Consider the following 22,639-nt stretch of genomic DNA (forward strand, 5'->3'; position numbering starts at 1 on the left):
ATATTCGATATGCGATACGATATTGCTTAAAGTGTGTAAAATCAATTTAAATTATATTTTAAAATATTTAAAAATGAAAATTATATAACCAATTTGTTTCACATTCTTTCTTGGAAAAGAAAGAATCACTACAACTTCTGAAAGTGACCAGCAGTGTTTTAGCATTACATAAAAAGTAATGTCACAAATCAGAAAACGTAATTTAACATCAATGTGAACATACAAACAAAAAAATTAATGACACTAATTTTATATCATTGTAACTTTGCTTTCCATACAAGTACTTCTTCATATGCCACAGCAAAAACTATAGTCTGAGAAAGTTCAAACATTATTAAAGGCAAGTGAACAAAAAGAAATACACAATTTACAAGCATAGATAAAATAAACAGCAGTATTCAGGTACAGAAATTTAATAATTAAGTGTAAAATAACACTGCGTAGTGTTCACTGTATGAATTAATTTAGGATGAATCTTTGTTAAAGCCGTTTTGTTGTTTAATTAACATTAGTGACATATTCAGCAGCACGTATTTATAGGCTGCTGTCCCTTTAAAACGACTGCACGGATCTAGTATATTGATACACATCCGATACACATCTTTCTCAGCTGTTTACATTCATTTAAAACATAACTGACTTCGTTTACGAGAATGATCGTCGAGACGGGTACTATTGACATAATTCTGTGTGTCTGTTCAAACATAAGGAGGAGATGCGAAAGACCAGGGCGTTTTGGGGGCCCTAAGCAGATTTTCAAAAGGGGCCCCCATACCTACAATTTCAGCTAACCACCCGCATCCCATCCCAATGTACACATCTTACACTGACACCTAATTGTAAAGATTTACTAATTTGTTTTACTCAATTTATTTATCTTTCAAGAAATAGATAGGAAAATATATTTGGGTAGTTGACAAATATCCAGTAAAAAACTTTTTTTGCAAAACACTATTCCTGGTTCTTCAACTAATTAAAATTGTTAGTGGAGTTTAAAAACAGGATATGGTGTCACACCAGAGGACATAGTTTTCAGTGACATAATGTATCAAGTTCATATGCTTTTAAAAATATATGGATGAAAAAATGATTGCCAATTACTAAAATAGACACTTGTAAAATTATGCCTGAGGTATTTATTAACAATTGTATGCTTTTCTTTTTAATTTATAAAAGTTGTAATTTATTGAACATCCTTGAGACAGTCACACCATAGGACAATTTTGAGATTTAGCTCAAAAATGTAAATAAATAAATAAATCTAATAACAAAGCAGTTTTTATAACAATGGGTCCATGTAAGACAAATCAATTTTAAATGATGACAATATTAATTATTTACATTTTTTATATTGTGTGACACTGAAAATGCAATGTCATGTCAACAACCCATTTAAGCAAACTTTAAAACTAAAGAGTTTAAAACTTAAAAATGAAAGAGTTTAACGATTTCTTAAGAGAAATGTATCAAAATTCAGTGAGATTAATGCTTAAAGCAAAAACACCTGGTTATGAAAATTGCATTAGAGAACGGTATAATAATAATAATAATAATAATAGAAGAAGAATTAATTTTCTGGGCTGGCATGAAAGTCCAGATTAAAATGCAAAAATAATCAAATATAAGTGTAAACACATGTTGAAACAGATTTAAGTGAAGGCAAAAATCTGAGACGAGACGAGACACGAGATAGGGTTCACAAGAATGAGACTAGACAAGATTTTTACACTATTTTAAGAAATCTTCAATGATGAAAAACATGGCTGGAAAAATAGTCTGGAGGTGCATTGAAATGTTTGAACTAATCTCGCAATAAATGCCATCTCAGTTCTGCTTTCTGAGTATGAATTATTATATGTAATAACAGAGAATACTCAAGCACTGTAAAAGATTTTGCTACAAACTCAACTGACTGACTTCTCTTCTGTATGATTTCATGAGTCTCTTCAGACCTATAGAATTGTACTTGCAGGCTATGAGTTTTTAGAATGTTTGACCTCCTATCTGAACTTTTTTCCACAAATTGATCATAGCAAAAAAAAGAACAGTTCTTTCTTAATCTTATTAAGTGCAACCATAATCAAAGTAGGGTACTCCCTCAATATTCAAATCAAAGCGCAAACAGAAACCAAAATTTTCTTCAAGCATGATACAGAGCTAAGAGATAGTTATACTACATATCCTATTATACTGTGCATACTAATTACAGACTAGATATTGTGTGCAGACTAATTTGCATGCAACAGGGAGCCGCAGCCGCTCTCAAACTGCTGGTATTGAAATTGCGTTTGAATGCGCGCATGCATCCTTTTTAGTTTCACTTTCGATTTCGCGATCGGGACCGGAGGTGCTGAGCGATTGCATTCTACAAGATTTGTCAGACACTTACAGTGCGTGTCCACGAACGTTTTTAATTCATTCCTATGGAAGTTCAGCTTCAGAGAACGCTCCAGCTCAGCTCTGCTGTTGCCATCTCCACCATCATCTCGCCTTACTCCCGTGATTGCTGTCTTGAACTCCTGACACGGGGCCCCTGGTGGCCACGGGGGCCCTATGCAGCTACATATATCGCTTTTTAGATAGGGCCGGCACTGCAAAAGACGAATCAACTCGGTCTAAAACACGTCTCTCTGTGTGTGTGTGCTTTGCACGTGTGCGGCAGAACTGAAGAGACGCTGTGCGAGATGCGGCTTGTGCGCGTGCTTCAGGTGTGTGTCAGATAGCAAGAGGTTTCTGCAACTTACTGCACTTAATAACTCTTTTTAACGTCAAGCTATTCTCTGCTATATGCGTCAACTAAACAACTAAAACTTTGACCTTTTGCAACGTTTTGATTTAAGTAGCCTATTATTAAAATAATAATCGCACGCTGTTGCGATAAGCATATTGCGATATTTACATTTGCAATATTTCGATATATCGTGCAGCCCTACCAAAATCAGTTACAAGTACACTACCGCTCAAAAGTTTGGGGTCAGTAAGATTTTTTTAATGGTTTTGAACAATGAAAACTTATGCTCGAACAATGTAGCATTTATTTGATCAAAGTTTGAAACAGTAAAAACAGTATATTGTGAAGCATTATTACACTTTAAAATAACTGTTTTCTACTTTAATATTTAAAAATGTAATCTTTTCCTGTGATGGCAAAGCTGAATTTCCAGCATCATTACTCCAGTCTTGCTCAAGAAACAAGATTTGGTGCTCAAGAAACATTTCTTATCATCATCAGTGTTGAAAACGGTTGTGCTGCTTAATATATTTGTGGATCCTGTGATACAGGATTCTACGATGAATAGAAAGTTCAAACGAACAGCATTTATTTGAAACAGAAATCCTCTGCAACATTGAATGTTTTTATTGTCAGGTTTGATTAGTTTAATAGGTCTATGCTAAATAAAATACATTTTACTGACCCCAAACTTTTAATTAAAATGTTTATAAAGTATAAAGCACAATATCATCATCTCAGTGTTGGATCAGCCCTTTTACCCTGAGAGATTACACATGAAGTGTAGAGACTTGACAGGCTTCATCATCTGTTAATACATTTTCCCATGATGTCTCAGAGTTTCTTCCATTCTCCATCATAAAATTCCATCTCTGGCTTTTCCATAGTGTACAAAATAACATGAAGCACTCCCTGACATTAAACAGGACTGTTCAATTCAAAGGAATATTTTCCAGCTTGAACTGAACAAATATTCTGAGAAGTTAGTTACCAATCGTCATGGACGCCTTTGTATGCTAAACAACGAAAACCCAAACACACATGCTCTTTCTCCTATTAATCCAGCTAATGCCGCATGCCACAGATCACATGACGAACTGCAAGAAAGAAAATTTAGTTTATAAACAACTTTGCTATGGCAATACTGACAAATCTCATAAACTGCCAATCCCTGACTCCAAACCCCACCCGCTGACTCATGATTACCTTCAGTGGATAAAACATACAAACATGCACACCGTTTATGAACATGCACAAATTTGTGATGATAACCTATAAAATATTAAACTTCAAGATGCCTTTGTCTATCATGAATATTCATATACACTAAGTTTGGGATCAGTAAGATCAGTAAGTTTTTTGAAAGAAATACTTTTATTCAGCAAGGATGCATTCAACTGATCAAAAGTTACAGCAAATAAATGTATAAGGTTACAAAAGATTTCCATTTCAAATAAATGCTGTTCTTTTAAATATTTCACAAAAATACAACTGTTTTCAACATTGATAATAATAAGAAATGTTTCTTGAGCATCAAATCAGCATATTAGAATGATTTCTGAAAGAACATGTGACACTGAAGACTAGTAATGACTGCTAAAAATTCAGTTTTGAATAAATGACACTATAAAATATATTAAAACAGAAACAATTATTTTAAACTGTAATAATATTTCACAACATTCTGTTTTACTGTATTTTTGAACAAATAAATGCAGCCTTGGTGAGCCTAAAAGACTTCTTTCAAAAACATTAAATCTTACCAACCCCAAAATGTTGAACAGTAGTGTAATTATTAAAAGGTTTATATATGCTCATGGAATACAAATTAAAATGTATCAGATTTCTTAAATTCAATGTCATAGGTTTAAGTCCTCATACTCCTCTCTGCCCCAAAGATCAATGAAGAACATACAGTATGTCACTGTATGTGAACAACACTAACCTCTCAGTATTATCTACAATTTCCGACAAAAGTTGATGTTGACAAAAAATTTATTGAGCCCATAAAAAACCTTTAATTACAATAATACGGATTTCAGCTGTTTGTGGTATAAACACAAAGTGCATTATTTATTTTTCTTCTTTTTCAAGCAATAACATCATTAAAACAATGAACTTTTAAAAGTATAATAATCATAATCACGAATGTACTGTGCAGAAATAGAGTAGCTCAGCTACATTAAATATGTAAATTTGTTTGCAAAAGTGATGTGCTAATATATCAGCATGAGCTATGTGCTCAGTGTCCAGAACTCTAAACTCTAACTGGATGTTATTTGGGGTCTTTGTGATGGCTGTGGTGCCGTCCTCCTCCTGCGATTGGCTGAGCTGTTCATTGTGCTCAAAAATATGGTGGTCTATATGGTGGCTGAAAAACAAGAAGAGGAGCTTTTGAGATCTACGTAAGATGTGCTTTGAGATTTAGTTCTGCAGGTTTAATATGATCCAGCAGAATGAGACCAGAGCAGGAGCATCCCAGAACACAAGAGCCAAACCTACAACCCTGAAAGCAACAAACTCCAGCAGACTAAAGCAGAGCCATCACCAAACCAACCCATCACATACACTTATATGCAGACTCACACTTGCAAAATCTCTTTATAGACCCATTCAAACAGTCATAATTGCTCACCAGCATTCCACCTGGAGCTGCAGGCCCTCCGTATGGTCCCATGGGCCCTGGACCGAAGCCTCCTGGCGGGCCAGGTTGAGGAGGGAAGCCCCCTCCGGGTGTACCCCAGGACCCTGGTGGAACTGGGGGAAACATTCCTCCTCCATATCCCGGGCCTCCATCTGGTGGAAAGGCACCAGGGCCTCCTGGGCTGTACATGCCAGGCCCAGATGGACCAGGTGGGTAAGGCACGTTTGGATATGGGCCCTGTGGAGCCCCAGGTGGGGAGGGGAACTGTCCAGGAACGGGGTATGGCACGGGTGCCCCACCTGGTGGAAACTGACCTGGCATCAAGGGGAACTGTCCTGGAGCTCCAGGGTTGGAGGGGAACTGTCTGTTACTGAGACGAAGGGGGCGTTTTCGATCTTTGGACGCTTAAAATCAAACAACCATAATAAAATGAATCACACTGATTTAGAAACTTTTCCAGTTTTCTAAATGCCACTTTCCACGAATAGAGCCTGAAAAGGTGAAGTTTTTCCAACAAATGGTGAAGGTTGAAGTGAAGGTTGACAAAATGTTGATTGTCTCGGATGCAAATGTTTGTTTGTAGTTACTGATAAATTTATATTTCCCATCAATTAAGATATTTTCTCAATGCATATATCATTTACAAATAAAAAAAGACTAATGCTCAAAAAAGGAGTGGGACTTTACATGTTCTGTATTCCTGAAATGTGCTTTTTGATACGTTCCGAGTGTTATTATTACTATTTTAAACGTCAAAGTCTGTTGTGCATTAAATATTCATTTATATTACTTTAAATAAATTAATGATGGCGATATTTTAAGGCATTGAATGCATTCACTTGGGGTACATTTGCGTGCATTTCATTATTTTGAACGAATAGCTGGCAATCTATCTAAATCTAAATCTATGCGGAGAGATGCGTGCATCCGATAGTTCTTTCCATGAGCATCAGTTCATGCCTAAATGCTGCTGTTCTGGGATCAGACAGAGCTCGTCCTTCTATGGATGAAGTGAACTGCGCTCCGGCCGGACAGGGCATCACAGTATGTGAAGGGCGTGACATTTCCGTCACACGCTTGAGGTATTCAGCCAATCACAACGCATTGGATAGCTGGCCAATCACAGCACACCTCGCTTTTTCAGACTGATGAGCTTTGTAAAAATCGACGCGTTTCAAAAAGGCGGGGCATAGAGGAGAAACAATAATGTACTGTATGTGGAAAATAATGCGTTTTTTAAACTTTAAAACGCATAAACACATTTCATTACACCAAATACACAAAATAATGTTCTTTTTAGCAGCATCATATGACCCCTTTAAAGTTTGTTAACAGAATTTCACAATCGGAAGAAATACTTAGTAGTTTCAACGCTCACTGCATTCAGTCGGTTGGTTACTTGTTACTCTCAACATTTTTGATTTCACTGCCCCCTTTGTCCAGGACAATATTTGATGGCCCTCCTATCTAAGCTAATATATCTCTGGTACTACTAAAAATAAACATTAACTCAAAAATATGTCAGTTTAAAATGCATGTTAATTAAAATTATATTAATATAACTAAATCTATGTAATTGTAAGACATAATGGGCCCATTGAAACATTGCAAACCCCACAACCCTGGCCCCTGTTGAGAACCACTGCTTTAGATATACTTTAAATTGACAAACTCTCAACCCTGAGTGTATCCCTATGGCTCATAATCAAAGAGATCATTTGGAAGTTTCTCAGGTTATGTGGCTTTATGAATTATGTATAAACTACTACTAGTCAAAAGTTTGGACTCAATTAACTAAGCAGACTAACAAAGTAAAAAAATAGTAATAACAATAATGTGTGTGTGTGTGTGTGCATGCAGAGTGAGTCTTTAGTTGTGTGTGAGGTGGATGAAGACCTGGTGAAAAAGTTGCGGGATTTCCGCTTCAGGAAGGAGACTAATAATGCCGCCATCATCAGTGAGTCGAACTGAAATTGTTCCATAAATGCTCACACTTTCTCAGATTCTGTGAGGATTGAATGGTAATATTGCTGTTTTTGTCCTCTGGTTACAGTGAAGATTGATAAAGACAAACAGCTGGTGATTCTGGAGGAGGAGCATGAGGTAAATTACATACACAAGACCACTGTTATCGCATGAATATGTAATACTCAGCTTTCTAGTAGGACTAATAATTGAGCAGCTCAGTGACATAAACCAGGGTTTGATTTCTCCTTGTAGGATATTTCTCCTGAAGACCTGAAGAATGAGCTACCAGAAAGACAACCTAGATATCCTTCACTGAAACAAAACTCACTCTGTGCTGTGCTGTAAACTCAAAAAATGTGTCTATTCAACATTGAACAATCATTGGATTCCTTAACCTCTGACACATTTGTAGTCTACAGCTATAAGTACCAGCACGATGATGGGAGGGTGTCCTACCCTCTGTGTTTTATCTTCTCCAGTCCTGTTGGTAAAGAAAATACACATATTCAATAGTCAACATGCTCAAACAAAGTAATATACAGCAGTGCTAAGTCTCTAAAATGAAACCCAATTTTCCAGGATGCAAACCTGAGCAGCAGATGATGTATGCTGGCAGCAAAAACAAACTGGTACAGACGGTTGAACTGACCAAGGTGAGTTCTAACTAACACACCTAACCTTACACATGTTGTTGTTTTTTTTAAAGCAGTGTAGTGGGAATGTCTTTTTAAATTTGTCTGGATCTGCTTTCTCTCAGGTGTTTGAGATCAGAAACACCGAAGACCTGACAGAGGAGTGGCTCAGAGAGAAACTGGGCTTCTTCCGCTAAGAATGGCCCGAACAAGCTAATGCTCGTGCTTAAAGAGTGACCGAGATGGGACCATCACCTCCAAACGGAGAGAATACCATAGTCCATCTGATACCGTCTGTTTGTGTATGTTTGAATGCTCCTGCCCAAACTCTAAACCCGCCTGTACCAGTTTAAGATGACAGAAATTTGAGGTACAAAGAAAAGAAAACGTGAAAGCAAATTCCACAAGTGCTCTGAACTATTCCTTGGATTTTTAGAATCATTCCGTTCTCGTCCCTGAGCAGTAACGTATGTACTGGCCTGCAAAGGTGGTCCAGTCTTACTGCCATGATAGTTGGGTGACATGTTGCGATTTTAGGCAATCTTATGTCAGCTGTCCTTCATGATAGATGACACGGCAACAGATTTAAACATTTTAAAACTCTATCATGTGTTTTGTTTTACCAGTTTTGGTGTAAAATCACATAAGTCTTCATGTAAAGCCCTGATCACATCTTTTCTTCCTTTGTAATGCATTTTTCTACCTGTAATTTGACCAAACATGAATTGTTTTGTTTTGATATCTGTTGAACTGTAATGGTAGGTGAAGAAGTCAGAAGTCTTAATGATATTTTTGGGAGAAAGCGTTTGGTTACCGATTCTGGCCTGTTGTCTTGAGTGCCATAAATTCAATCTTTTTTGCCTTTTTAAATCTGTGCTCGCAGCCTGATAAACAAATCTCCACTAAAGATCAAGAATCTGTGAGGACAATTGTGTGAAAGTTCTGGGACTAATTTTTCTTGATTTGGTGTTTTTGGGAGAGGTGATATAGTATTTGTCACCCAGACGTTCTTAATCACAGATCTGTCCTACCTTTATGGAAATGTGCAGGTTTAGGTGTACAGCGGCAGAGATGTGATTCTGCCACAGGCAATCATCTCGTAATTAATTCCTCTGTTAGTTATTCTAAATTACTCTTTCTCATTGTCCAACTAAACGCTGGAATAAAGCTAATGTCACTATTAAGTTTATGCAAAGTATCGTTTTTTTTCCATTAAAAACCCAAAAACAATCTTTCTATTGGCAAAATTGAAACACTGGAAATTTCTTAAATGTTCAAAGCTTAACAGAATACTATGAATAGTTTAAGGAAGTGATGTTATTATGGTTTTGATAAGTAATACCTCTGCAGATCTCAAGTCTTTCTGAATTTATGAGCTCTAATGTGGGTCAGGCTCATCTCTGTACATCTGTAGAACCCGTAACACCTGTGATTAGTCCCGTTTCCTATTAAACACTGATTGCTCACTTTGGTGGTTTATATGATGTGGACATCACATGATATGTCCCATACAGTAGTGAACTGTGTATGTGTTAACATTTAATTTTTAATGACTGAAGATGTTTTTCCTGATCATTTATAACTCAAGATCTAGAAAGCAGAAAAACCGTTCAATATGTGTCTCAATTACATTTGTCTGCTGTTTTGAATAATTAAATAGAAGGTTGTTTCCTTTGAAAATTTGACCATGTGCTTAACTGGAGTGTTCTTGATTGATAATCACACATTTTATTTTTAAACTTCTTAATTGTACTGTGCATCATGTGTGTTCATGTCATGAAATATAATTACACTGAACATTAACATGTTAAATATGGGTATCTTACTCGTTTTAGCAAAGTTTACCGCTGGGAGTAAATAATGGATTATTCTGTTCTGAATAATGGTGATTAATTCTTAAGAGTGAAATGAAGATTTAGTAAAGGATTTTCTGCATTCTACATACTCTGCTTACTTGGGTAGGAACTATCTGCTTAGAGAGCAAATGTAATTCCATTACAAACAGACAAGGTGATTTAGCCATACTCATTATTCCACAAATGCTGGGTTTGCATTAGTAAACCAATATTAGGTCAATGGCACAAAGTTTTAGAAAGTTCTACCCACTGTCATTTTCATGTGGTTTTTGATTTCATCTGTCTGGTTGGGCTTTATTGATCTAGTCCTTAAACATGCATCATTTGATGACCACATAAAGTCATTAAATCTTGCCCCAGAAAGTGAAAATTCCCATCAGAAAGTTTACTTGTTTGTTTGCAGTTAGATGACTTTACATTTCCATCCTATGTCTGAACATATCTCAGTGAATTATTCCTCTTTATTTCTCAATTAAAATGTTTATTTTACTAACCACTATAATGATTAACATTCAGCACAACATGCCAGACATCTGCAACTTATTACGAAAAGATAAAGGTTTTTAAAAGATTTCTATGATGTCAGTCACAGCGGTGACATTCAGCAGGATCTTTTTTCTTACAATAATATTACTTTTGGTAAAAAAATATATGTTTTAATATTTCATGATTTCATTAAACAGTGTTAGACAAGCTGAGATGCGAGCAGCTCTAGTCGTCTATCTATCATATGGCTTCACAACACTTGGAATATAGTAATATGTTTACTATGCACTATTTTAATGGTATTTTTAGTTTAGGAATAGAGCTGCATGAACATTCTTCAAAAACTGTCCTTTTGTGTTCCACGGAAAAACGGGCTCCAAATGTCATTCCAAACCCTTTTTTTCCCCTCATCTGATCTGGCTTTATTGTTGTGCTCCAAAAAAAAATAAAGAAGAAGAAGATCTCGCGTTTTTTCGAGTATCCATGAGACTTTTCCAGTCACGTGACTTACAGCTGTCACAGCAGTCGTCGGTCTGGATAATTCCACATGAGCGAAAAATGGCGTTCACATTCGCGGCCTTTTGTTATATGCTGGCGCTACTGCTGACGGCGGCGCTTATCTTCTTCGCTATTTGGCATGTAAGTATTTTAATTAAACTCCAACCGAATTGGCGAGACTTTGAGCACACAGATAATTGGCGGATAGTGGCATTAGTTAGACACACAGCAGAGCGCGAGACAAAACGCGAATGAATGGCACGAGCGAAAGCTGGTGACACCATTATAATCATCACCACCAGCGCTATTCTTCCGTTAAACAATTAGGGGCCTTCCGTGTATTTAACCGAATTATCTACAGAGTTGGTCATATTTAATTCACGCTATGTTTACCAATTTGTTATATCTGTTTGTTGTGACCACGGGCGGATGGGGCTCCCGTTTAGCTCTGGTGCATGTGTTTACAGATCAGATCAATCAGAACTGCTACTAAAATCAACTAAATAGACACTAATAAATATAAAAAACCAGACACAGTGTGATCTTTTATACATGAACCTCTCAATCTGGAGTCACTGGGTCTGTCTGCATCATTTGGGCCTTTAAATGTTAGATTTAGACAGAACTGTCTTGTTTTTTGTTAAAATTGGGAGTCACATTGAGTTATTTGCGACCAGAACAGCACCACTGTTCAGATCTCTTAGGCTAATTCATTGCTGCCTGATGCTATTAACTTGTTTCAGAGATAACACTTTAATAACCAGAATCAATGCAGACAAATGTCATTACAGTGACGGGAATATTGATTTCCCACCATTATTTTTCCCAAGATTAAGGGGAAATATTTACATTTCATATAATAATATTACTTTTGGTAATAAATTCGATTTTTAGTATTTATGACCATAATATGACTATTCATGAGTAAATAATTATAATCTGAATGAGTCAGGCATAATGGATGTAGTACACTGCATATGTTTTGAAGTTGGGATTGGATGAGTCAAAAAGGATTAACACTTGAGTTTACAGACTACTATTAAAGTGGTTCACAACATTTCCGCATCATAAAATATTAAGCTCCTCAAGGAGCAATTTGTTAACAATTCATATTTGTTAGCATTTTATAATGTCTGTTTATAAATGACTATTAATTTGAAATATAATTCATTCAGCACAAATATATTTCTGAATGTATAAAAAAAATGTAAGTGTTTCTTAAAGAATAACATATTCCTGACATATGATAATGTTTTCCAGATAATTGCATTTGATGAGCTGAAGACGGACTATAAGAATCCTATAGACCAATGTAACACTTTAAACCCGGTAAGTGCGAGATTTTGGAGAGGTGGCTTATGATGCATGCACTCTTGTTTCTTCTCTTCTATCTCAACACTGTTCTGCTAATCGATGAAATCATCTGCAGTGAATGTTGCTTTCCAACACTAACACTACTTTGGTTCGAGTTTTCTGATTTGCATTTTGTGTATTATTTTCTTAATATTTGCATTTGACCTTTTTTCTCTGATTGGCTCAAAGACAGTTGACAGGGTGAAAAAAATTAAAAGGGTCAGGCTTGCTCTGAAGGTTGGTACCAGTATTCAGTTTAAGATCAGTAACGGTCTCTCTGTGTGCACGAGCGGAGTGTTTACAAATGTCTTTTCAGTTAACTAACACCTCACAAATGTACGAACAAGCCAAGCAGAGAGGCAGGACTTTGATTACGCCAACTAGACAGCTTGAAATCAGAGTTTGTCTTTGTTGCAAACGCCATCACATCTGCCGAATGAACAAAACTGGTGATCGACCGATATTGATATTTTATAACCGATACCAATTATTTGCATGTTTATGTGCCCGATAACCGATATGCAGAACCGATATTTATTTGCTGTTATAAAGTAAATAAATGACTGAGTGAAGTAAGTCCATACTTCATTTTGTTTTTTCCTCCTTTTAGTCATCTTAAAAAAAAAGTGCTGAAAATTAGCAGTCTTTAATGTTAAATTTAATCTTCATATTACAACAATAAAAAAACATTTTAGAAGCAGCAGCAGCAACACTAATATTAACAATAAGGAAAATAAATGTAGAAGGTCTAATGTTTTCAAATGAAGAAAATAAATAAAGGAAAGGAGTCATATCAACTTCATTTAAACTACAGTTTTAGTAGGTTTATAAGATGTTTAATAGGCTAAAGAGTGAAGAATAAGTCACTGGATAATGTTAGTTCACTGAATAATATTCTCTGGAATATTGAAATGTAACAAACAAAACATCGTATTTTATTGCATTTCTCAACTGGCATGTTATATCAGAATTACTAAATGATTTTGTCGTTCTAGATTATAAAATGCCTGCTGACAGCGCAGTTTATCTATGCATTTACACAGAACTATACTCAAACTGCGATCGCTCGTGGAGATAATAAATAATTAATTTCCATAGAGTTGTATCTATTTAGATGTTTATTAGCGAAATAATGGTTATATAGTAAATGTTAATACAGTTTAGGGTGTTTTAAACAAGTGAATCTTGTTAAAAGTTACATGCTGTGGCCGTGCTGGAGCATTTCCTGAGCATCAACCCGGTGAGTGAACAGCAATATGAAAGCGGCTTCATGAGACTAATGATGAGCATAGACAACAGACAGAGAATTAAATTTAATTAAATTTATTTAATTAATGCAAAGTTACGTCTTTATTGGGACAGGACTTTACGGATTATCTTACATGACTCCGTGAGTTCGTCTCTATTTATTCGAGCCAAGCTGCATAAACTGCATATCAGGCATTTATGTAATACATCTCATTTGTGCATTAATGGCTGTTATGTTATATAAAGTTTACTAACTACAGTAAATCAAGTACCTGTGCATGCCGTTGTTGTTGTCTTGTTTCCCCTCAGATGCGCTGCAGTGGTGATCCTGCACGCAATTCTCAAAACATCCACAAGATGGCGGCGTTTATCGGTGAATTTGATATTACAAAACCGATATCCAATTATTGTAAAATGCTTAAATATCTGGAAAAATATCGGTAAATTGATATATCAGTCGATCTCTAAACAAAACCCAGATTGCTCCTTCAGGGTTGCTCTTATTTTGCTCATGTTTGGCTGGTTGAGTCCATTACTGTGGGTCTGGGCACAGGCACAGATGTCATCTGCACAGGAGTTTATTTGAGTGTAGGAAAGACAGCGGTTTAGAGGAAAAAGTGTTAACTGAAAAGACTTGCAAATGCTCAGAACATGCATGTGCCGTTTTGCCCTTCCCTCCGTTTGCTCTTTACCCAGAGCGACTAACTCCATTTATGATGTCTCGCCTAGAAAGTGTATTTTTAAATTTGGCTCCGCTGTAAAAACAATTGCATCATTAAGATCATGCAGAAGATGTCGTTATTTCAAGTGCACTTGAGCTATGAACGGGAAAGAAGAGCGGATGTATTGAGCATCTTTGGTGCACATTAATTTAGAGTTTAGCAGTAGGATCCTTTAGAAAGTGGTATTTCTGGTTGGCTGTGTCCGAATACTATCTGAGTTTTGAGGCCATTTGACACATTTATGTTCTTCATAATCGCTGACAGTTTGAATAAATTTTTTTACAATGTGTTTGTGTTGGGCAAAAGCAGAATAAACACACTTTCTCTCTTTTTGCATGGGCTTCATGTGTTGTCTACATTTACTGGTTATAATCAGGCATGGCAGGGGCAGCCTGGGGTCCTTGTAGCTGCTCCCTCCCTCAGCACGGCTGCTGTTCTCACTCTGCCTGGCATTGTATCCCTATGAAAAAACACGATCCTGCCTCTGTTCCCATATCTTTGTCTGTGGGCTGGGGGTGTAGTTAATGTCGACTCATCTGTTTTTTGCACTAATTTGCTAATGGCCAGATGTTCTATTTGCCTAATAAAAGAAACTCTACATTTAATAAGAGCACTCTATATTTAACTAAATCTAAAGCAGATGGGTTACATTATGCTCTTTAGAAACTTCAACTGCTTTAGGATATGATAGATGGCCTGTTTCAGAGGTTATTGAGCGGAGATCATTAGCAGGAGAGAGGTCCTCTGGTTGGTTTGAATTTTGAACTTGATGTCTTAAATGAATCAAAGGTCCTTAGGCCATGTGTCTACCAGCACAAAGCATTTTTAGCCTTTTGAAAACACCTAGTTGTGTGAGCACTTGAGAGCGTTTCTACATTTGCTTTTAAAGAATTGTTCACCCAAAAATTAAAATTTTCTGAAACTGTATTTGCTCACCATTGGATCCTCTGTAGTGAATGGCTGCCGTTATATTGAGAGTTCAAACAGCTGATTTAAAAACATCACAATAATCCACTAGTAATTAACACGACTCCAGTCCTACAATTAATGTAAAAAAGCTGCATGTTTGTAATAAATCTATTACTTGTGGATTATTGTGATGTTTTTAATCAGCTGTTTGAACTCTCGTTCTGACTGCACCCATTTACGGCAGAGGATCCAATGGTGAGCAAGTGATGTAATGTTACATTTCTCAATTTTTACAGATGAACAAATTCATCTACATGTATGACCTAAGGGTGAGCAGATTTAAATTTTTGGGTGAACTATTTCTTTAATTGATAATTTTTCACAATTATTCTCAGCAGATCCTGCTCTTTTGAGGTTTAGAGAGATTTAGATTTTACTTAAGCAGATCAGTAAGTACTAGAGCTCATGGGATGTGGGTAATACGAATGAATCTCACACCTGATTGGCTAGACTTGGGGCACAGGCTTCAGGCGCAGTAGAACTTTAGTCTCTATGAAGCTGTGTAAATGTGTTGTCCACTGACCATGTATTACTTGGCTTCCTCAGCTCGTCTTGCCGGAGTACCTCATCCATGTGTTCTTCTGCGTAATGTTCCTGTGCGCCACAGAATGGCTGACGCTTGGACTCAACATGCCCCTGCTGGCCTATCACATCTGGAGGTGGGTGGGGCTCTCAGCCCTAAATGAATCACAGAGAATATATCAAACACCTCAGCAGATATGTCAAGTTAGTTTCTCTACAGTTAATAAGTGATTAGTCAACATTGTGCCTTGCTCGAAGTACAACGCCAAGTGTTTGTTTGTTTGTGTGCAGGTATATGAGCCGCCCTGTGATGAGTGGACCTGGATTGTATGACCCCACTACAATAATGAACGCAGATATTCTGGCATACTGTCAGAAGGAGGGCTGGTGCAAGCTTGCATTCTACCTCCTCTCATTCTTCTACTATCTTTACGGGTATGTAGAGTTTAAAAATAAATAATAATTTGTATATATTTATATTTTAATTTCATATACACTACCATTCAAAAGATTTGGGTCAGTAAGAAACCTTATAGCTTATATTTTTCTCTGGTGTTTATATTATAGAATGATCTACGTTTTGGTGAGCTCCTAAACTGGATAGAGCTGGAAAGCATATATGGAAGCGTTTGAGATGCTGATTTTAAAACCCAAATGGAGCTGAATTTGGACTCTGCCATCTCTCTCAGTTCTGCTCAGCGGTTTCAAATGGACATTGACTTTATTTACTCCTCATTGGCAAAGAACGATCCAGGAATCAAGCAGCCTGCACAACTCCAGAACCACACATGCAAAAATAAATGATTACCAACTCTTTAGTACAACCTCTTTAGACTTACACCTGCCGCACCAATGCCAAAGCATTTCACACACTGAGAGCATTAGTAGATGAGAGGAAACAGTTTGTGTCCAAAGCAGAGGCACAAGGGCTTCAACACTATACCACTGATGGATATGTGCAAAGATTTTACTCTTGTGTTTTCAAACTGTAGGACAAAATAAAGATCTTGATTGTAGCATTTTTACAGACTTCTTTTATCTTATATATATTACTGCCTTGTAGCGCAGTCAATTCTTTAATTTGTCCTTCAGAGTCGTGTGCTGCTTTGGTGGTTCATGATCTTGTAAGTCCATGAAATTGAACTCATGCTGGTGGTCTGCTTCGTTGATGGTTCTTATCAAATGAATGCTTCATTTCAAGTGTGTCAAAACCACTGTTTACTGTCTTGTTGGTCGCAAATGAGAACTGATGCTTTCAGTGTGTTGAAGGCTTTACCTCGCTCATACACCCTGGAAATACTCCACATGTAACTTTTTTTTTTTTGCTTTTAAATTTATTTTTGTGCATTTTGTATTTCTAAGTGTAATTGTTTGTTTTCTGATTTTGTTTTACCTCCGTTATGTTTTTGTGAGATCGAGATGAGTGTGGACACTGTTTTTAATAATTTTGGTTTGATGTTGGCATGATCTCAGTGTGCCAAGATGCCATTTTCTTTTAGCCTGTCCCAAATCCCAGAGGCTTCAAGGTCCTGAAGTGATGCTGTAGAGCAGGGGTCACCAGACACGGTCTTGGAGGGCCGGTGTCCTGCATAGTTTAGCTCCAACCCTAATCAAACACACCTTGAACCAGTTAATCAAGATCATACTAGGTATACTTGAAACTTCCAGGCAGGTGTTGAGGCAAGTTGGAGCTAAACTCTGCAGGACACCGGCCCTCCAGGATCAAGTTTGGTGACCCCTGCTGTAGAGTTTGCATCTGGATTTTTTACCACACAGACAGTGGTTCATAATCACCAAGCTGGACCACAAAGTTGATATGCAGAGTAATAGGTTATTTTTGATTTTGTATTTGATTTCCCTGTGATTTACATTTTTTTTCCCAGTTTGCTGTTTCCCCTGTGTGTGTGTGTGAATCCAGCTTGATGGGTGTTTGAATGTAATAAAGTCTTGCAAGAGCTGTAGTAAATTGTGATTTTTTTTTTTCTTTTTGGCTTGTAATATTGTTTTAAAGTTCCCAATAAAGCCCACCATAGACAAATCATGACAAATGCTCATGGCCTATTTTATGATGGCATTCTGTGTGAACTTCAGTTTATTCCATTTTGATGGAAACCAAATTTGTATGGTTAAAATGTTTTTTTGTTTAAACAAAGAATAGGATAATGGTTCTATTTTTTAAATTATTAATATGATCGTCTTATGAATAATAATATTGCTAATTTTGTGATGTTATACTTATAACAGTTTTTCAGCTTTGGTAGTCATTTTAACTAAACACTGAAAACATAAACTGCATACATTTTCAGTAAAAAATGAAATAAAAAATCCAATGATAAAAATGACTTCAATTCCAAAAATAATATACAAGAGTGATACTGCTTTGCACAAAGCTATATTAGTCATAGTTAATCGAATAGTACACCCATGTGGCAAACATGAAATAAATGAAAAATCTTTTTCATATTTCAGTAGCACGATAGCATTTGAACCGTTTTGATTGTATGGCGATTAGTGTTGCTTTGTTTAAATGAAAGGTTTGGTTAACTTAGGTAATTGATGCAATAGATTTCCTTGCTAATGACCACTTTGATAAGAAAGAACTGCCAGGAATTATTGCAAACAGCTGCATGACGTATCCACCCCACCATCCAAATTACCTCACTCACATAAGCAACATATGGTTTCCCAGACACAAAAACCAATGTTACTCACGTATGGAAAGGAAACAAAGCAACCTCTGTGTCCGTTTTCAACTCCCCATCTCTCTAACGTCGGAAAGCTTTTTCCATATTAACGTGGGTTTGAGAGTTTGCCTGATTGTAAGCTTTCTTTTTCCAATGATATTCCTCTGAATTTTGATCTAGGTAAGTCAATGTCTCTTCTTCAACAGTCTAGTCAAATCTCCCGCTTGCTCATGCTCTCTCCTCCCCATCATGAGTGTAAACGCCCCTATTGCTGATTAGCTACAAGAGTGTTATGGTGCTCGTCTAATCCACTTAGTTTTTTCCCTTATTTACACAGCCAGGACTATGTTCAAACACAGTTTGTTTCAGCACACACACACACAAATATTCACAAAATTGTTTGTTTGGGTGTTGATAATTTCCGACAGTGTTTCTCAGAAATCTCACACAGGAGACTCACTGAACAAGACCCATTTAATTGCAAAATTAAAGTTATATATTAAGCACATTATTAGATCGACTTATAAAAATACAGAATTTTTAAAGTGCCATCAGAAAAGAAACAAATGCATTCATAAAGTAGAGAAAATCTATAGAGCAAAACCACCAATTAAAGTAATTTGTCTTTTTTTCTGCTTTTACATCGTCTGGATGTCAGGTTGATCATCGGGACACTGATCTCTCTGAAAGATGCTCTTTGGTTTCTTGATATGCTTCAAACTTCTCACGAAACTCATGAAGGAAGTTGTATTGCTATAAGAGACAAATAAGAAAGCATTTTTAACAGCTTAGGTGTACGGTTAGGGGAAGTGATGCATTTAGGTTTTTGGATGTTGCCTCTTACCTTGATGGTCTGAATGGCTCCGCCTCCTCTCAGCTCCCTCAGGATCTCTAGAGCTGCACTGGGCATCATGGAGACAGACAGCTGCAGCAGCAAACATGCAGCAACTGTGACAATGAAGCATAAGTTAAACTCCTAATCACACACACAAGACTGATATTGATTGTGACATTGCACCCTGTTTGAGCATTTGATACTTACTTAACCCTGAGCGTCCCAGGCCTCCATAACAACTGTGGAGGAATAAAAGCACACAATTAAAATATTTTCTTATATATATATATATATATACACACGTGTGTGTGTATATGTATGTATGTGTGTGTGTATTCTAAAATTAAATCTCTTATTCTCACCAAGGCTGCAGTAAAGTAGTAAAATCAGTAATATTGTGAAATAATTACAATTTAAAATGACTGATTTCTATTTTAAAATAGAATTTATTAATAACAACAATAAATTCATTAATAGTAATAGCAATTAAAAGTTATAGCAAAATTGAATTTTAAGCACATGATCCTTAAGAAATAATTTTAATAGGCTGATTTGGTGCTCAAGGACATTCATCATTATTATGAATGTTGAAAACAGTTGCATTTATTGTTTATTTAAAATATTATAATGTTACAAAAGATTTCTATCACAAAAGATTAATTCAATGCATCCTTGCTGAAAATGTCTCGTCTTACTGTCTTGTAAACAAAAATACTTTTAAATAAATTATTAATATTATATTTTAAATACATTTAAAATAAAGGTCCATTACAACGAAAAGGTTTGATTTATAAAAAAAGAAATATAAATATAAAAAGTAAAAATAAATATTTAAAACAAATTCGCTGGTGGAAGAATATATCTGAATGGAGTAACAGAGAGTGTTTCTTACTGTATGACAGTCCTGCGTTGATTCTGCAGGCAGTCCTGCAGTTCTTCCAGAATGCAACTGCATTGAGGAAGCTCTGGAGCGCCCCCGTCCGGGAAGGGGAGGTGGTGCACTCTGAGTCCATTCTGAGAATAAACCTCTAACAGACTCGGCACCCTGTAGCGCACCAGCTCTCCTCTGGTACAGAACACAAACACGTCCTCCACACCCTGATCACGCATCTCCGCTACACACACACAAGATAAATCACAATCAGGCATCAAGCGGTGAACCAAAAAAATTGTACTCAGGAAAAACTAAAATATCCAAACACTGAAATGTATTAATATTACTACAAAGAGGCCCTGCTAAATGCAAAAACATCATGGCATAGACTGAATAGGAAAAATAACCTGGTTTGTTGAAGCCTCTTGAATTTTCTAATAATTCACTGCACAACATTTTTATTCATGCAAATAAACTCATGTCAACAATATGAAATGGAAATAATGGTGGTCTTTTCTCCCTTATTGTGACATATCCAAATGAAACTGCTTCTTGAACAAGAAAAAAAAAGGTAGGACGAGACTCAATTTTGTCCACCAGGAAACTGATTGTCATTTTCTAACTGCTGCGATGTTCATTAAAATTGAATGAGTCTGGAAGGTATTTTTATTTATTTATTTTTGAGGATGAGACGATGCCAAAGAACCTCTCAATTTTTGTATCCGACTAATTTGACTACCTTTAAATAACTGACAAGAATTTGTGCCTAAATACCATGGAATTTGATTGGTAACTGTGTTCTGGCCTCACCTTTAAAAGTTAAAAAGACTTTATTTTGCTATCCTAATTATTCATGATCAAAAAGTTAGTTTAATTTTATTATATGATTTTACCTTGCTCCTTCGCAAACCAATCCGAACAGACCTGTAACCAATCAGTCAAGAACCACTAGTTTAGACCATTACAGTATACGTGTGACAGATAGACTCACCAACATCTTTCTGCAGGTTTCTTCTGATTTCTTTATATCTGCATCCTGAAATGAGCAGTAATTAGGGCTGCATGATTAATAGAAATAAAAGTGACATCATGTTATGGCTTAGTGCGATTATTCATAGTGAACCACGGCACTGTGTCCATTTATGCACAAGTAGCTCAAGACCTAGTGTTTTTAGTTTGGTTTAAATTAGTATTAGTATTGTAATTTTACAGTTGTACTGTAAAATACAATTCTTTTTCTTAAAGGGGTCATATGATGCTATTTTAAAGATCATTATTTTGTGTATTTGGTGTAACAGAATATGTTGACATGCTTTAATGTTTAAAAAACACATTATTTTTCAAATTTTTATAAAGAATATCTCTTTGGATTTGAGACTTTAGTCTTTGCAACTTTACAGATCTTTGTTGTGCACCAAGAGCTTGTAACCCTCCAAAGAGAGAGGAAAAATTGAAATCGCATCATATGACCCCTTTAAAGATTTTTTATTATTATTACAAAGCACAGCAAACCTGGAGCAACATTTTTTATATATAAAAAATTGCAATTTGATTTATTTCTCCAAATTGTGCAGCCCTAGCAGAAATATGTATTAATATTTATGGAATGAGCACACAAAGAGACATTATTCATACCAGGTAAGGAACAAATGCCAAGAGACTGGGAACACTCCACCACTGACAGAGACAACCTGCACAACAAACACACACACGAACCACAAATCACTCAATCTATGAATATTTCTCCAGCTGTTGAGGAAGTATATGTATGTTTTGCTCACCATGAGATCTGAAAAGGTGTAGCTTCCTCTTCACCAAAGTCCTCTTCGTCAGATGAATCAAACTCACTTGTCCTCATTGCCCCAGTCTAGCATACATACACACAAGAGTAATGACACCAAGATCATTAATCAACCCAGACACTGACATATGAGAACTGTAATGTGAAACTGATATCCAAACAGCAGCTTGTTCAGATGGCTTTGCTTATCATGTAGGAGTGGGACTGAGACATTTAGATGATTTCAGTGTAAATTTATGAGAAATAAAAGCATCATATGCTGTGAGTGAGACATTACTAAAGGTTCATATATTCATATTCTCGTTAGCACAACTAATTCTATTTACGCACTCGACACGTCGAAGTTATTCAAAAGAAGCTTTACATTTCTACATGCAAACATGAGATGGTCAGCGACAGAGAGAATCAACAACCGAACTCACCGAGACACACCACTCCACACTGCGCATGCGCGGCTATTTTAAAACATACTTAAAGGACTCGTCCAATCATGTTGAACATGTTTCAAAACCACGCCTCTGTTTGTATAAGACACGCCCTCCCGGCAGTTTCGCTTATTCTGGGGATTAAATATTTATGAGACGTAGGCTCGATTCGTTTTTCAGCTTTTTCGGAGTGGGCTACGGCAATGTGCGTATTTATTCAAAGGTATAAAATCAAACAAATAATATCTGGGTTATTGAATAAAATATTTTGACCAAAGTTAAAATGATCACAAAGCACGTACAGAGTCCCTAATCATCTCAGTGCATTCTAGACCTCTGATATGTGAGTGGAAGTCAAACGGAGCTCTAATCAGCCGAAAAATTGCTCTTT

At 36.3% G+C, this 22,639-nt stretch overlaps 4 protein-coding genes across 5 annotated transcripts in view; 2 read left to right on the forward strand and 2 right to left on the reverse strand.

Annotated features, from left to right (window-relative positions):
• The window catches only part of LOC107553209 (galectin-3-like), a 9,666-nt gene extending 3,932 nt beyond the window's left edge, over positions 1-5,734 (reverse strand). The window contains exon 1 of the mRNA XM_016235356.1: positions 5,367-5,734. Within this exon, the coding sequence (XP_016090842.1) occupies positions 5,367-5,696 (330 nt within the window). The 5' untranslated portion in view covers positions 5,697-5,734. The remainder of the gene's footprint in view (positions 1-5,366) is intronic.
• Positions 5,735-7,203: 1,469 nt separating this feature from the next.
• Positions 7,204-9,654, forward strand: LOC107553212 (glia maturation factor beta-like). Its single transcript, XM_016235361.1, has 6 exons — positions 7,204-7,332; positions 7,429-7,478; positions 7,596-7,645; positions 7,748-7,830; positions 7,923-7,996; positions 8,101-9,654. Exons 1-6 carry the CDS (start codon positions 7,230-7,232, stop codon positions 8,170-8,172), a joined length of 432 nt encoding a protein of 143 aa, XP_016090847.1. The 5' UTR covers positions 7,204-7,229; the 3' UTR covers positions 8,173-9,654.
• Positions 9,655-10,808: 1,154 nt separating this feature from the next.
• LOC107553211 (protein cornichon homolog 1-like) lies at positions 10,809-17,249 on the forward strand. The gene is made up of 5 exons (XM_016235360.1): positions 10,809-10,956; positions 12,076-12,144; positions 15,654-15,766; positions 15,921-16,064; positions 16,197-17,249. Exons 1-5 carry the CDS (start codon positions 10,876-10,878, stop codon positions 16,222-16,224), a joined length of 435 nt encoding a protein of 144 aa, XP_016090846.1. The 5' UTR covers positions 10,809-10,875; the 3' UTR covers positions 16,225-17,249.
• Positions 17,250-18,353: 1,104 nt separating this feature from the next.
• cdkn3 (cyclin dependent kinase inhibitor 3) lies at positions 18,354-22,265 on the reverse strand. 2 transcript variants are annotated; one of them, XM_016235364.1, is made up of 8 exons: positions 22,246-22,265; positions 21,804-21,889; positions 21,658-21,713; positions 21,014-21,058; positions 20,041-20,263; positions 19,356-19,387; positions 19,158-19,261; positions 18,354-19,066 (listed from the first exon to the last, which is right to left on the reverse strand). In XM_016235364.1, the coding sequence occupies exons 2-8, from the start codon at positions 21,878-21,880 to the stop codon at positions 18,977-18,979; spliced, it is 627 nt and encodes a 208-aa protein (XP_016090850.1). In that variant the 5' UTR covers positions 21,881-21,889; positions 22,246-22,265; the 3' UTR covers positions 18,354-18,976. The 2 variants fall into 2 exon arrangements, with proteins under 2 accessions (XP_016090850.1, XP_016090849.1); XM_016235363.1 differs by lacking the exon at positions 22,246-22,265 and adding an exon at positions 22,188-22,210.
• Between the last annotated feature and the right edge of the window lie 374 nt (positions 22,266-22,639).

The sequence above is a fragment of the Sinocyclocheilus grahami genome, unplaced genomic scaffold (genome assembly GCF_001515645.1).
Source record: "Sinocyclocheilus grahami isolate Dianchi unplaced genomic scaffold, SAMN03320097.WGS_v1.1 scaffold466.1, whole genome shotgun sequence".
Taxonomy (NCBI): Eukaryota; Metazoa; Chordata; class Actinopteri; order Cypriniformes; family Cyprinidae; genus Sinocyclocheilus; species Sinocyclocheilus grahami.